Source organism: Papio anubis, chromosome 6 (assembly GCF_008728515.1).
Source record: "Papio anubis isolate 15944 chromosome 6, Panubis1.0, whole genome shotgun sequence".
In the NCBI taxonomy this organism is placed as follows: domain Eukaryota; kingdom Metazoa; phylum Chordata; class Mammalia; order Primates; family Cercopithecidae; genus Papio; species Papio anubis.
In genome coordinates, this window is record NC_044981.1 from 111538979 (window position 1) to 111554271 (window position 15293).

Here is a 15293-nt window from a genome sequence, read left to right on the forward strand (position 1 = left end):
CCAGGTGTGGTGGCATGTGCCTGTAATCCCAGCTACCCAGGAGGCTTGAACCTTGGAGGTGCAGGCTGCAGTGAACTGAGATCGTGCCACTGCATTCCAGCCTGGGTGACACCTGTCTCAATAAAATAAATAAATCAATGAATGAATAAATAAATAAAATAGATTAAGTGTTCACAAAAGACATCATGTACATGGATACACTTATACTGAATAGGTTCGTCATCTGATTTAGAAAAGAAAAATGAAGAAAATACAAGACTGCATGAATGATCAGCTTGGATGCTCAGCTTCCAAATATCATCCTTCTGTAGTTGGTATAAAAGAACAAGCAAATTGAATTACTGAATAGTGCTATGTATGCATATAAATTATAAGTAAATGAAATAAAAATAAATAAAAACAAAATTTGGCTTTGATGGAAATGTAACTTATAATCCTTACAAAAATGTATAATGACCCATTTTGAGGTAAAGAGTTTCAGTTGTGTATTACCCTGTACAGAAGAAAGATATGAACTAAATGTCACTGCCAGAGGCCACCGTCACTGCAGGCTCCAGCACTATGAGAACACTCAGCTTACATGGTGGAACACTGGTGACCTTCGCCTTTAGGTCACACAGGTGGTGACGGTTTGAAAATGCCTACAAATACTTTAATATTCCTGTCTTGAAGAGGTGAGGACAATTCTCCTTCTCTTGAATATGAACCGGACTTAGTGATATACTTCTAACAAACAGGATAAAAGGAAGTGGCGGCACATGATGTCAGAGCCTAGGTCATCCATACTGCAAGACTCATTCTGGTTCCCTCCCCTGGATTGCTCATACTGGGGGAAGTTAGCTGCCACACTGTGAGCAGCCCTACAGAGAGGTGGACATGATGAGGAAGCAAGGCATCTGCTGGTGGCCAGCGAGGAATGAAATACACATGCCCACAGCCATGTGAGTATGCCATCCTGGAAACAGATCCTCCAGCCCCAGTCAACCCCTCAGATGATTGTAGCCCCAGCTGACATCTTCACTTCAAATGCATGAGAGATCCTGAGCCCAAACCATCTGATATAGTTTGGATGTGTGCCCCTGCCCAAATCTCATCTTGAAATATAATCCCCAATGTTAGACGTGGGGCCTGGTGGGAGGTGATGGGATCACAGGGGCTGGTTTCTCATGATGGTTTAGCATCATCCCCCTTGGTAGCATCCTTGTGATAATGAGTGAGTTCTCATGAGATCTGGTCATTTAAAAGTATGTAGCACCACCCCCTTACTCCCCGTTCCTGTTCACACCTTGTGAGATGCCTGCTTTCCCTTCACCTTCTGCCATTATTGGAAGCTTGGAGAGGCCTCTCCAGAAGCAGATGCCTGTGTTATGCTTCCTGTAAGGCCTGCAGAACTGTGAGCCAGGTCAGGTGCGGTGGCTCATGCCTGTAATCCCAGCACTTTGGGAGGCTGAGGCGGGTAGATCACACAAGGCCAGGAGTTTGAGACCAGCCTGGCCAACATGGTGAAACCCTGTCTCTACTAAAAATACAAAAAGTTAGCTTGGTGTGATGGTGCGTGCCTGTAATCCCAGCTACTCAGGAGGCTGAGGCATGAGAATCGCTTAAACCCGGGACGTGGAGGTTATAGTGAGCCAAGATTGCACCATTGCACTCCAGCCTGGGTGACAAAGCGAGACTCCATTTCAAGGAGGAAAAAAAAAAGAACGGTGAGCCAATTTAATCTGTTTTCTTTCTAAGTTAACCACAGTCTTGGGTATTTCTTTTCTTTTCCTTTTTTTTTTTTTTTTTTTCTGGTCTCCCTCTGTCACCCAGGTTGGAGTTCAGTGGTGCAATCTCAGCTCACTGCAACCTCTGTCTCCTGGGTTCAAGCAATCCTCCTGCCTCAGCCTCCCAAGTAGCTGGTATTTCTTTATAGCAATGCAAGAATGGACTAACATACCACCTAATCTGTTAATCTACTGCCAAATCTCTGACTTGAAGAAACTGTGAGAAAATAAATGCCTTGTTGCTCCAGTTACTAAATTGTGAGATAATTTATTACACAGCACAAGATAACATACACACAGTCCCCAGTATGGATCCCCGCCGCACACATGCCATGTGATCACAGGCAACTCACTTCATTTTTCAAAATCACTATTTCTTCATTTATCAAATGGGCCTAACACTCTGTGTATGAAGTGTTTAACACTGTACCTGGTAAACAGAAACCACTTGTAAACTGTTAGCAACTATTAATCAAACTTCCAAACTCAAGGTTTCTCAGACAGCCATGTCGAACAAACCTGAATTCGCAGAGCTGCAGCAAGGAGACTCACATCATCTTCCTCAATGAGTCCACCAAAATGTATTCTCGGAGAGCCACACCCAACCTTCCCTGTAAACAATTGGAGGGAAAAAAAGACTTTCAGCACATTGTCATTTCTAACCCATTGCTCCTTGCAAACAGCCAGCACACTGAATAATGGGCTCATTTTTCATCAAGGAAGTTAGGATGTCAGGGCATGGCTGCAGGTTGGTCACCTCTGGTACAGCCCTGGGACCCTCCACTGGGCCTGCTTCACATGTTACATTAGAGAAATGGCCATCTGGCCAGGTGCAGTGGCTCACACCTGTAATCCCAGCACTTTGGGAGGCCAAGGCAGGTGGATCACCTGAGGTCAGGAGTTCAAGACAAGCCTGGCCAACATGGCAAAACCCCATCTCTACTAAAAATACAAAATCAGCTGGGCATGGTGGTGTGCACCTGTAGTCCCAGCTACTCGGGAGGCTGAGGCAGGAGAATTGCTTGAACCTGGATGGTGGAGGTTGCAGTGAGCCAAGATCATGCCACTGCACTCCAGCCTGGGTGACATAGCAAGACTCCATCTCAAGAAAAGAAAAAAAAAAGTCATCTAAGTTATTAACCTGCGATAAATGGATTTTAAAAATGTAACGAAGCACACCACGTGCTTTGGAAAATCATACCTCACACTGAGCCAGGAAGAAACATCTAGACACACTATCTCTTCACACAAGCCCAAGTATCACTGTGATTTTTAAAATATGGCATAATTAGAGATAGAAATAAATAGCTCAAGAGAATTCATAGTGAACATTTAAAACATTTAATGTGGATGCAACATAGACTGCAGATTAGGCCACAGAATTCAGAGTCAGACTTGCATTAAAAGCATAGCTCTTCCTCTTGCTAGAAATTGTGATGTTGGGCCTGTTAATTAATGGGAGTAATATCAACCTCCTAAAATTTTGTGAAAATGAAATATGATAAGGTACATAAAGTTCTTGGCATACAGTATGTAGTTTAAACTATTAACATGAAAATAAGGCTCAGAAGAAAGGAACAGGGATGTACATTCCACAGCATAATCTGTCAGAATGACTTCATATCCTAATCTTTAGATTTTTTGACACAGTGGGCTTCATCTTATTAGAATGATCTATCTTTTTTTTTTTTTTTTTTTTTTTTTTTTTTTTGAGATAGAGTCTCTCTCTGTTACCCAGGCTGGAGTGCAGTGGCACGATCTCAGCTGACTGCAACCTCCGCCTTATTAGCAGCTGGGATTACAGGCACCTGCCAACACTCCTGACTACTTTTTGTGTTTTTAGTAGAGACGGGGTTTCACCACGTTGGCTAGCCTGGTTTGAAACTCCTGGCCTCAGTGATCTGCTCACCTTGACCTCCCAAAGTGCTGGGGTTATAGGTGTGAGCCACCGTGCCCGGCCCAGAAGGCTCTAAAATCTTTACTGTACAATATGTAGAAAAATAGAAGCACTTTCACTAGTGGATGCAAAGCGTGAGAAAGCGGATGAAAACATTCATAGGGTAAGACTGGTCACAGTGTTACATGAAAAATCAGACTTTTTTGATAATTTAAAAATTCTCTATCATAGAAGTGATAGAACCGGCTAGGTGCGGTGGCTCATGCCTGTAATCCCAGCACTTTAGGAGGCCGAGGCGGGCGGATCACCTGAGGTTAGGCATTTGAGACCAGCCTGACCAACATGGAGAAACCCCATCTCTACTAAAAATACAAAAGTAGCTGGGCATGGTGGTACGTGCCTATAATCCCAGCTACTCAGGAGGCTGAGGCAGGAGAAATGCTTGAACGTTTCTCTTGAACATTTCTCTGAGGCAGAGGTTGCAGTGAGCCGAGATCGTGCCATTGCTCTCTAGCCTGGACAACAAGAGCAAAATACCATCTCAAAAAAAAAAAAAAAAGAGAAGTGATAGAATCAATTTTCCATCAAAACTAAAAAATTGCATTTTAGGGTATTAATGTTAGGGACTACCTGATTATCAACATAGAAAGATGTTGATAAGAATTCCACTTCTGGCAGGGCATAGTGGCTCACGCCTGTAATCCCAGGACTCTAGGAGGCCGAGGCGGGAGGATCACCTGAGTTTAGGAGTTCGAGACCAGCCTGGCTAACATGGTGCAACCCCATCTCCACTAAAAATGCAAAAAAAAAAAAAAAAAAAAAATTAGCTGGGTGTGGTGGTGCACATCCGTGATCCCAGCCACTAGGGAGGCTGAGGCAAGAGAATCGCTTGAACCTGGGAGGTGGAGGTTGTGGTGAGCCAAGATTGCACTACTGCACTCCAGCCTGGGCAACAAGAGTGAAACTATCTGGGGGAAAAAAAAAAAAAAGAATTCTACCCTCACTTAGAAAATTTATAAAAGTAAACACACATGTAAAATGCTTTAGCCTGCATCCTCCCTTAGAGAAAAGAAATATTTCTAACAGCAACATTTTTGAAGACACTATTTTCTCCTTCTTTGGATCACTCTACTCTTAAATTGTATTAGGGTGTTGGGTAATCATATAATCATATCCCTTGGGTATTATTTAAAGATTAGAAACACTTCAGCTTTATGAATCATATTTAGGCAAAAGCCAAGAGTCTAGAGGATGAGAGAGATTTGCTGTGTTTTGTTTTAATCACTAGAGATCTGTACTTAAGATCTTGTCCAACTACTACATAAAACAAACAGGCCTCTCTCATTCCTCTATTTTAAGTGATGGAGAAATAAGAAAAAGCATCTGAATGCGGTGGCTCACGCCTGTAATCCCAGCACTTTGGGAGGCTGAGGCGGGTGGATCACTTGAGGTCAGGAGTTCAAGACCAGCCTGGCCAACAAGGTGAACCCCGTCTCTATTAAAAATACAAAAAAAGTTAGCCAGGCATGGTGGCAGACGTCTGTAGTCCCAGCTACTCAGAGGCTGAGGCCAGAGAATTGCTTGAACCTGGGACCCGGAGGCTGCAGGGAGCCAAGATCATGCCATTGTACTCCATCCTGAACAACAGAGTGAGACTTCATCTCAAAAAATCTAAAGAAGAAAAAAGAAAAAGTAACATTCCAGAAGCTGGTATTAACTTATAAATGCACATTCCCAGAATTTAATCACAAATATCCTTGTGAATGAAGAATATTTCACTTCCAAGTTTACAAGATAAATAAGTCCTGGTATCGTTTCAGTCACTTACGTAGCATAGAACTTAGCAAAAGTGTGGATATTTTATTTTGAAAAGCTATATGATTCCTGATACGTCTAAAGCTTTCAGGGATGTATAATCTTTTGGCTTCCCTGGACCACACTGGAAGAAGAAGAATTGTCTCGGGCCATAGCCACACGTAAAATACACTAACACTATGATAGCTGATGAGCTAAGGAAAAAAAAAATTGCAAAAAAAAAAAAAATTTCATGTTTTAGGAAAGTTTATGGATTTGTGTTGGGCTGCATTCAAAGCTATCCTTGGCTACATGCGGCCCACGGGCTGTGGTTTGGACACGCTTGGTCTAAACCATCTCACAAATTTCAACAAGCATAATGAGCCACGTAAGAAGATATAATTAACAAAACCAACTCTTTGAAAGGGTCTAGCTCAAGATGGCAGGTGGTACACACAACACTACCCTCTATTTCTAGTCAAAGGTCCATTCAAAGTGAGTAAAAGATATGTTAAAATCAAGTAAGTCCATAAGAGTTAAAAGGGTACCACAAATGACATTTGAGAAATTTGTGGAAGAGACAGGTAAGTAGGGTCGGATTGAGTAACCATGGCAGAGGAATTTAAAACGCCCCAAAATAACAAAAGCCTGAGATGAGGAAGAACCATTTCTTCTTCGTGGACCCTGGATAAGCCTAAAGCTCACAGTCAACAAATATCAAAAGCAGGAATGAATAAAAACGAAGTTCTTGAAACACCAAAGGCTGTCCACCGGCAGCTAGGTAAGGTGACTTCATTCACATACAGTGTTGCTTTCTGATTATTACTGTTATTATTTTTTGAGACAGGGTCTTGCTCTGTTGCCCAGGCTGGAGTGCAGTGATGTGATCATGATCATTGCAGCTTTGACCTCCCAGGCTCAAGCAATCCTCCCACCTCAGCCTCCTGAGTAGTTGGGACTGCAAAGGTGTGCCACCACACCTGGTTAATTTTTAAGTTGTTTTATAGAGACGGGGGTCTCACTATGTTGCCCAAGCTGGTCTTGAGCTCCTGGGCTCAAGCAATCCTCCTGCCTTGGCCTTCTGATTTTTATGTACAGTAGGCTAAGGTTCACTATCCACAAAGTTAACTTTTGATCCTTTTAGTTACTGTTTTTTAATTATAAGCAATTAAAATTACAAGTAATTAAAAACAATACTTTTTTTTTTGAGATAAGGTCTGGCTCGATCCCTCAGGCTAGAGTACAGTGGCACCATCTCAGCTCCCTGTAACCCCTGCCTCCCAGGCTCAAGCCATCTTCCCACCTCAGCCTCCCAAGTAGCTGGGACTACAGGCGCATGCCACAATGCCTGGCTAATTTTTTGTTTTTGTTTTTGTTTTTGAGATGGACTGTTGCTCTATCACCCAGGCTGGAGTGCAGTGGTGCAATCTCAGCTCACTGCAGTCTCCGTCTCCTGAGTTCAAGAGACTCTTCTGCCTCAGTCTCCCATGTAGCTGAGACTACAGGCACATGCCACCACGCCTGGCTAGTTTTTGTATTTTTTTTTGTAGAGGCAGGGTTTCACCATGTTGGCCAAGCTGGTCTCAAACTCCTGACCTCATGATCTGCCAGCCTCGGCCTCCCAAAGTGCTAGGATTACAGGCATGAGTCACAGGACCTGGCCTTAATTTTTGTATTTTTTGTAGCGGCAGAGTTTCACCATGCTGCCCAGGCTGGTCTCGAACTCGTGAGCTCAAGCAATCAGCCCACCTCAGCCTCCCAAAGTGCTGGGATTACAAGTGTGAGCCACCAGGCTCGACCAAAAACAACACAATTTTAAAACACAACTTAAAAATAACTGGCCTGGACTCAGATTTTCTAATTCAGTTTTAAGATTGCATTGAGGCTGGGCGCGGTGGCTCACACCTGTAACCCCAGCACTTTGAGAGGCCAAGGCAGGAGGATTGCTTAAGTCCAGGAGTTTGAGAGTAGCCTGGGCAACTTGGTGAAACCTTATCTCTAGAAGAGGTACAAAAATTAGCTGGGCATCGTGGCATGTGTCTGTAGTCCCACCTACCTGGGGGCTGGGGCAGGAGGATCACTTGAGCTCAGGAGGCGGTGGGCCTGTAGTTGCGCCACTGCATTCCTGCCTGGATGACAGAGCAAGACTCTGTCTCAAAAAATGAAATAACATAAAAATAAGTTCTGAATCCAGAGAATCTGAAGCAATAAGACTGGCAACTCAGAATCAGATATACATTTTTAATAAATTTCATGGCTAAAGAAAATTGAGAAAGGGAATCATTATTTCACTCCCTGCCCGTGTAGAGGCAGGACTCCATCTGAAGGTTGTCTACAGTCTGGGCCTGGGTAATATCCTGGGATCACAGTCCAACAAGGATCTCATCCCAAACCATGGATGGGTCTTTTCACCTCCCAGTAAACACTCATCTAACTCATGATTTCTCTAGGGACAAGTCAATGAATCACTTTTAAGATGGCCATTCTTCTAATGATAATCAAACTTTCTGCAAAAAGAAAATTTAAGGCCAAAGTGTTATCATGACTTCCTCAGAAATCAGAACCACCCTTTCACTAACATAAGCAGTGCTGAGGCCACCCTAGGACCTTTGCCAGAACAATCACGGCAGTGGGAGGGATGCAGCAGACTCTTCAGCCTTCCTGCCATCTTGGGTCTGTGGAAACATCTCAGCTTCTATGCAGTCTGGCCAAGGGCATCCTTCTTATCAAAAAACCACTCTCCAAGCCCACAGCCTTAAATATTTTCTTCCCATCTAGGAGAACAAATTACCCCCAAATGCGAGGTTTTAAAATCAGGAACAGCTGAAAATTAGAAACCAGTACAGGTAGAACTTAAAAACAACAACAACAACAAAAACCACTGGTAGCCAGTTTTTGAGTTAAATATATTGACTTTGTAGGATATAAAGTAAAATGCAATAAATAAAATGAGTATCATGATATGGTTTAGTTCTGTGTCTCCACCAAGTCTCATGTCGAATTGTAATCCCCAGTGTTGGGGGTGGGGCCTGGTGGGAGGTGACAGGATCATGAGGGTGGCCCTTCATGAAAGGCTTAGCACCATCCCCTTGGTGCTGTTCTCATGATAGTGAGTTATCCTGAGACCTGGTTGTTTATAAGTATGCAGTGTGTACCTCCTCCTCTGATATGGTTTGGCTGTGTCTCCACCCAAATCTCATCTTGAATTGTACTCCCATAATTCCCACGTGTTACAGGAGGGACCCGGTGGGAGATGATTTGAATCATGGGGGCAGTTTCCCCCATACTGTTCTCATGGTAGTGAATATGTCTCATGAGATCTGATGGTTTTATCAGGGGTTTCCACTTTCGCGTCTTCTGTATTTTCTCTTGCTGCCGCCATGTAAGAAGTGCTTTTCACCTCCCGCCATGATTTTGAGGCCTCCCCAGCCATGTGGAACTGTAAGTCCAATTAAACCTCTTTTTCTTCCCAGTCTCGTGTATGTCTCTATGAACAGTGTGAAAACAGACTAATATGCCCTCCCTCTCTCTTGCTCCTGCTCTGTCCATGTAAGATATACGTGCTTCCCCTTCGCCTTCTACCATAACTGTGAGTTTCCGGAGGCCTTCCCAGAAGCCAAGCAGATGCCAGCATCACACTACCTGTACGGCCCATGGAACTATGAGACAATTACACTTCTTTTCTTTATAAATTACCCAGTCTCAGGTGTTTCTTTATAGCAGTGTGAGAATGGACTAATATATATCATTGGGTAAAATTTTTGTGACAGTGTTCTCGAGAGTTGCACTCCTACTTTAAATTATTTGAATCTTACTGTCAAATGACAGCATATCACTAGTTTTTAAAAGAATGCAATGTAAGACAAGATAAAAAAACATATAATTAAAATATTAGTAAACTGATACTAATAAGCTATTGGTAATTAATTTGGACCACTGAAACCAAATTAACAAGGAAATTTATACAGTGCTGCATGAACCTTTACTTTTTTTAAAAAAAAGCAAAAAATCAAATATATTATATTGAGAACTAATTAAATTGTGCCAAGATGCAGTCTGAAAGCTGTTTCGTGTGCAGGTAACATGGCAACAAGGAAGTGGAGGGAGGAATGCAGGAAGTGGACAAGCATTTATTGGCAGCTACCATCAAAGAGGAACTGCCCCAAGGTAGCATCTCAGTCATTCCTCCCAACAGCCTTCCTCCCAATTTACCCACAAATAAATTGGGAATCTTATTAATTCATCAGAGATCTTATTTCCTCAAAGTCACACAGCCTGTAAGTGCAATACAATTAAGAATTTTTTTTTTTTTGAGACGGAGTTTCGCTCTTGGTGCCCAGGCTGGAGTGTGATCTCAGCTCACCGCAACCTCCACCTCCCGCGTTCAAGCGATTCTTCTGCCTCAGCCTCCTGAGTAGCTGGGATTACAGGCATGAGCCAACACGCCCGGCTAATTTTGTATTTTTAGTGAGACAGGGTTTCTCCATGTTGGTAAGGCTAGTCTTGAACTCCCTACCGCAGGTGATCCGCCTGCCTCAGCCTCCCAAAGTGCTCGGATTACAGGCATGAGCCACCGTGTCAGGCCAAGAATTTTTTTTACACAAACAACTCCCTTTTCCTTGAGTTAGGTTAATCCTGACTCCAAAGTCCATGTTCTTTGCACTACATTTTTTTTTTCTTTTTGAGATGGAGTTTTGCTCTTGCTGCCCAGGCTGGAGTGAAATGGTGTGATCTCGGCTCACTGCAACCTCCACCTCTTGGGTTCAAGCAATTCTCCTGCTCCAGCCTCCCAAGTAGCTGGGATTACAGGTGCCTGCCACCATGCCTGGCTAACTTTTGTATTTTTAGTAGAGATGAGGTTTCACCATGTTGCTCAGGCTGGTCTTGAACTCCTGACCTCAAGTGATCCACTGGCCTCGGCCTCCCAAAGTGCTGGGATTACAGGCATGAGCCACAGCACACCCAGCCTCCAGTAAGTTCTAATGTCTCCCTTCAGGGCCATACGAGGGAAAGTCCCAAGGTCCCTCGGGGGCTGCCGGCACATCGGCATCCCAGGGCTCTTGCCCTCTTCTACACTAAATAGAATTATATTAGCTTAAAATGATGCTATAAACTACTCTGAGCCACAGAGTTGCTGTTTTGATACTATTCTCTGAGCCTAAGACAGAAGAAAAGCTTCTCCTTGGTCCATTTGGTACATCAGTAAGTCCTAATATTTAGGGTACAAAATGGTTGTGTTTATGATGAAATCTGCTGTTTAGCAAGCAGAGCACTACAAGAGCAGTGTGTATTTCTTTCATTTGAAATAAATTTTTTAGGCCAGATATGGTGGTTCACACCAGTAATCTCAGCACTTTTTGGAGGTGGAGGCAGGAGGACTACTTGACGCCAGGAGTTCAAGACCAGCCTGGGCAACACACTGAGAACCCTGCCTCAACAACAAAAAAATTATTTTAATTAGCTGAGGAGGGAGGATTGCTTGAGCCCAGGAGTTTGAGGCTGTGATCGTGCCACTGTACTCTAGTCACAGAGTAAGACCTTTTCTAAGAAACAGGTTTTTTTGGTTGTCTTTTTTATTTTTTTTTAAAGCAGTTACCCTTATAGTTAGAAAACAGAATGTTGAAATTTCCTTGTTTTAAAATCTAAACATTGGACTCATGCAATAGTAGAGTGAACAGAACCAACTAGCTGGGTGTAATTGTTTTCTGAGCTCTGTGTCTGGGCTATCAGCCATCAGGAAAATCTCTCCTAGGATTCCATACGTATTCCATAAAATGCCTTTACAGAATTATCTCATCATAAATCACAACATCCCATCTATTTTTACGGGGGGAAGGAGGAGGGACCCTGTACCACGAAGGTAAGAATAAAAATTGCATTATAAAACTCTGCCTTCATCCAGCCACAAGTTTATTAAAAGTTCTTCTTCTCATCTTAAGTTTAAATAAGAGCTCTTTTCTTTTTAATATTTCAAAAAGTTTATTCATTTCTTTACAGTAGTGGGATAATGAAAAAAAGTGGGGAAAAAAAACCTTTCTCCATTATTCCTAGATCAAATTTTCATACTAAAAAAGTTGGTAAAATTAAAACTTGTAGACTATTTAGAAATGTGCTATTATGGACAGCACCACCCCGAAACTGTTCATCTGTTTCATCAACATAGCATTCCTCATCTTCATCTCAATGACTGCCTAGTTGGCCCCATTTTTTTTTTCTTTCCTTCTTTTTTTTGTTTTTTTGAGGAGTCTCACTCTTGTCATCCAGGCTGGAGTGCAATGGTGCAATCTTGGCTTACTGCAACCTCCGCCTCCTGGGTTCAAGCCATTCTCCTGCCTCAGCTTCCCGAGTAGCTGGGATTACAGGTACCCGCCACCAAGCCCAGGTAATTTGTTTGTATTTTTAGTAGAGACAGAGTTTCACCATGGTGGCCGGGCTGCGTCTCAAACTCCTGAGCTCAGGTGATCCACCCGCCTCAGCCTCCCAAAGTGCTGGGATTATAGGTGTGAGCCACCACGCCTGGCCATCAGCCCCATTTTTAAGTGGAAGACAAGTTCAAGGAAATGTTTCTAAACATGCCACTAACTTAAAACTACAAGCAGAGTACAATTCTGAGTCATGCTTATTAACCTGTTAAACACTCAATATTCACAAAGTTAACTGGGCCCGGTGGCTCACGCTCGTAATCCTAGCACTTTGGGAGGCTGAGGTGGGTGGATCGCTTGAGGTCAGGAGTTCGAAACCAACCTGGCAAACATGGTGCATCCACACCTCTACTAAAAATACAAAACAAAAATTAGACGGGAGTGGTGGCAGGCGCCTGTAATCCCAGCTACTTGGGAGGCTGAGGTACGGGAATCACTTGAACCCAGAAGGCGGAGGCTGCAGTGAGCTAAGATCGTGCCACTGCACTAAAGCCAGGACGACAGAGCAAGACTCCGAAGGAAAAAAAAAAAAAATTCACAGAGTGGTTACTAAGCGTCAGGTACTATTCCAGACACTGGACATTCAAAAACCAACATGAAAACTATTAGAGTTGGGCCAGATAAATTTCAAATAAATTCTACTTACAGAATCATTTTGAAATACACAGACCATCCCTGATTTACAACCTTTTCGCTTACTATTTTTCCACTTTATGATGATGGGAAAGGGACATGCATTCAGTAGAAACTGCTTTAAATTTTGATCTTTTCCCAGGCTAGCCGTACACAGAACAAGGGTGTCTTGAGGCGCTGGGCAGCAGTGACAGCAAATCGCGGTTTCTGGTCAGGCATGCAATCACAAGACCAAACAACCAGTACTCCGCAGTGTACTAAGCTGCCAGCATTTTTGGATGTTGTTTTGTGTTTTCACATCCCATCCTATCTATAAATGCCCATTTTTTACTTATGATATTTTCAACTTCTGATGGGTTTATCTACTCATAAGCCCGAGGAACATCTGTAACGCCTTGGTCTTCTTTCCCCCAGAGAATCATTACATTGAAATCTAATGTTTCAGGGAATACTTTTTCCAAAAATAAGGGTCCTAAAAGGAAACCTTATTAAAAATAAAGCACTTTCACTAACAAAATATATGTCACTGTCATGTAACCACAGAGCTCAAAGGGATTCCAGGAGAACATCAAAGTAGACTCCTAACCCTACCCATGACTGTGCCAAAACTGTCCTACATGAAAACTTTAATAAAACACAGCAAGTAAATATTACAGCAAAGCAGCATTCATTTACAAGAAACAAATGTTGGAACTGATTTTCCTAATCTAACTGGGATTCTGAACAGAGGAAACCCTGTCTACTACTAATAGGTTAGGCATTGTTTTTCTCAGGGAAAAAAAAGTTATATGAAGAAACTACATATATTTTTAAAATGTTATTTAGCACATGCTTTCTGTTTGTTAAAAAGAGCCGCTAGGGCCACAGCTCTTAATGCAAGAGCTGAGCTCTGGCTCTTTCCTTGGACTCTGATCCATTCCACCCTCTCCAGCCCCCAGGGAGTTTTTAATCTGATCCGTCAATTCTGGCAGGAGCTACATTTCCTAGAGAGGAGGGTCAGTATCAACCTCTGGCTAGGGCTCACGCTTTTATGGAGCTGCCTATAAGGTTTCAAGATTTCAACCTCAAGTATGGTCCTAGTGGAAGTGAAGGAGAGCAGAGGCTGCCAACCGTGGTGCATGTTCTGCCCAGCTTTAGGGGTAAAAGCTGCCCCTGTCCTCCAGCCCAGCTCAGCATAGTCCTCTCTTCTGCATGAATATTTGGAGGCCAAAGCCAGAAGGAATCAGGAAGGGGGGCTCTCCTCTGCCTCCCTGTGCCATCGTCTCTTGCTCACCTGTGCCATTCAGCGACTTGCTGAGGGGCTGGGTGTGGTCCAAGGCTTTCTTAGCCTCAGTCCTTCTACAAACTGGAAAAATGAACCTACTCTGGGCCGGCTCCTGCTGGATCCCGGGGCTGCTGGCTGCCCTGTTGCAGGCACTGCTTGGGCTGCCCCCAAAGTGGGCCTGGTGTGGTCTTGAGTATTCCTGGATACCTTGGCAAAATGCCATCAAATAGCAGGACCAATCCTAAAACAGTTTCTGCATCTAGTGGTGATTTTCATACTGTTCTGACATGACTCTGGGGCTCCAAGGATGTCCTTCATGGGTCAACACAAGGGGAAATCAGGGAGACACAGAGACTGATCCTATTCCCATCCCTCCCGACAATCTGGCTCTCATCTGCTTTTACATAGTGAAATTCCACAAAGATTTCTTTGGAAGAAAGGATTTTACTAATTTTTAAGAGACTGTGAAAACCGCTATTTCTAGTTTACCTCACAAACATACAAATCATCTACTTAAGGTCACAACTAACCTGACTGCTAGAGGCCAGTAGGGGGCACTTCACTGTGGCAGCAGACACCTCAACCGCCATCTTGGTCTCTCTTTGCTCAACAGCATGGTTCTATCAGGTAGCCCACAGTCTAAGTTTCCTACCCTATATACTAATGTTGACGACTGCTAACATTTCAGAAACATACCCTCTTAGGAAAAGGTTAACATTTCTTCGAATGATCTGACCTCATCAGTGGCTCAACACCAATGTGAAGACATTTACCTGACAGGAAGTCATGGGAGCAGTTGAGAACAGTAGTTCCTGGTTGTATCCAAGTAAGGGGAATCTCTTCTGGCTTACGTGAGCCTAGGACCACAATGTCAGCCTCGTGAAGCTAAAAGGAGAAAGAAAAAAACATGCACAGTTTGATCTGAGGCATAAAGACACAACTAACCACTGATGTCAAAAGAGTTCAACACAATCCCAGATCCACAGCTTTGTTCCAAGCTGCTGACAAGGATGGAATCACTTTACTAATTCCTTTCAAGCATGTATTAATACAAACAGAAAATGATTATCATATCCTAGAAAGAAAAGAAAATAGGACTTAAAAAATATCTTCAGGGTAGTCACTTCAGCATACATACTGCATGTGGAGTATTATCATTTACATGTTTTCACCACTAACTATAATATCAAGAAAAATGATGGGGCAACCGGGCACAGTGGCTCACGCCTGTAATCCCAGCACTTAGGGAGGCCGAGGCAGGTGGATCATGAGGTCAGGAGTTCGAGACCAGACTGGCCAACACGGTGAAACCCTGTCTCTACTAAAAATACAAAAATTAGCCAGGCGCACTGGCAGGGGCCTGTAATCTCAGCTACTCAGGAGGCTGCGGCACAAGAATCGCTTGAACCCAGGAAGCAGAGGCTGCAGTGAGCCAAGATCACACCACTGCATTCCCACCTGGGAGACAGAGCGAGATCCTATCTCAAAAAACAAAAAAGAGGAAAACAAGGATGAAG

The 15293-nt window shown here is 43.4% G+C and overlaps 1 protein-coding gene across 8 annotated transcripts in view; it reads right to left on the reverse strand.

Annotated features, from left to right (window-relative positions):
• Positions 1-15293, reverse strand: part of MTHFD1L (methylenetetrahydrofolate dehydrogenase (NADP+ dependent) 1 like) — a 234558-nt gene that overhangs the window by 178960 nt on the left and 40305 nt on the right. For all 8 annotated transcript variants that reach the window (XR_002521713.2, XR_002521714.2, XM_003898036.4 and 5 more), the window contains exons 8-9: positions 14550-14661; positions 2286-2377 (exon numbers count right to left, since the gene is read on the reverse strand). Coding sequence is in view for 6 of the 8 variants with exons in the window: in XM_003898036.4 (XP_003898085.2) it covers positions 2286-2377; positions 14550-14661 (204 nt within the window). In the remaining 2 variants the exon portion in view is untranslated. The remainder of the gene's footprint in view (positions 1-2285; positions 2378-14549; positions 14662-15293) is intronic.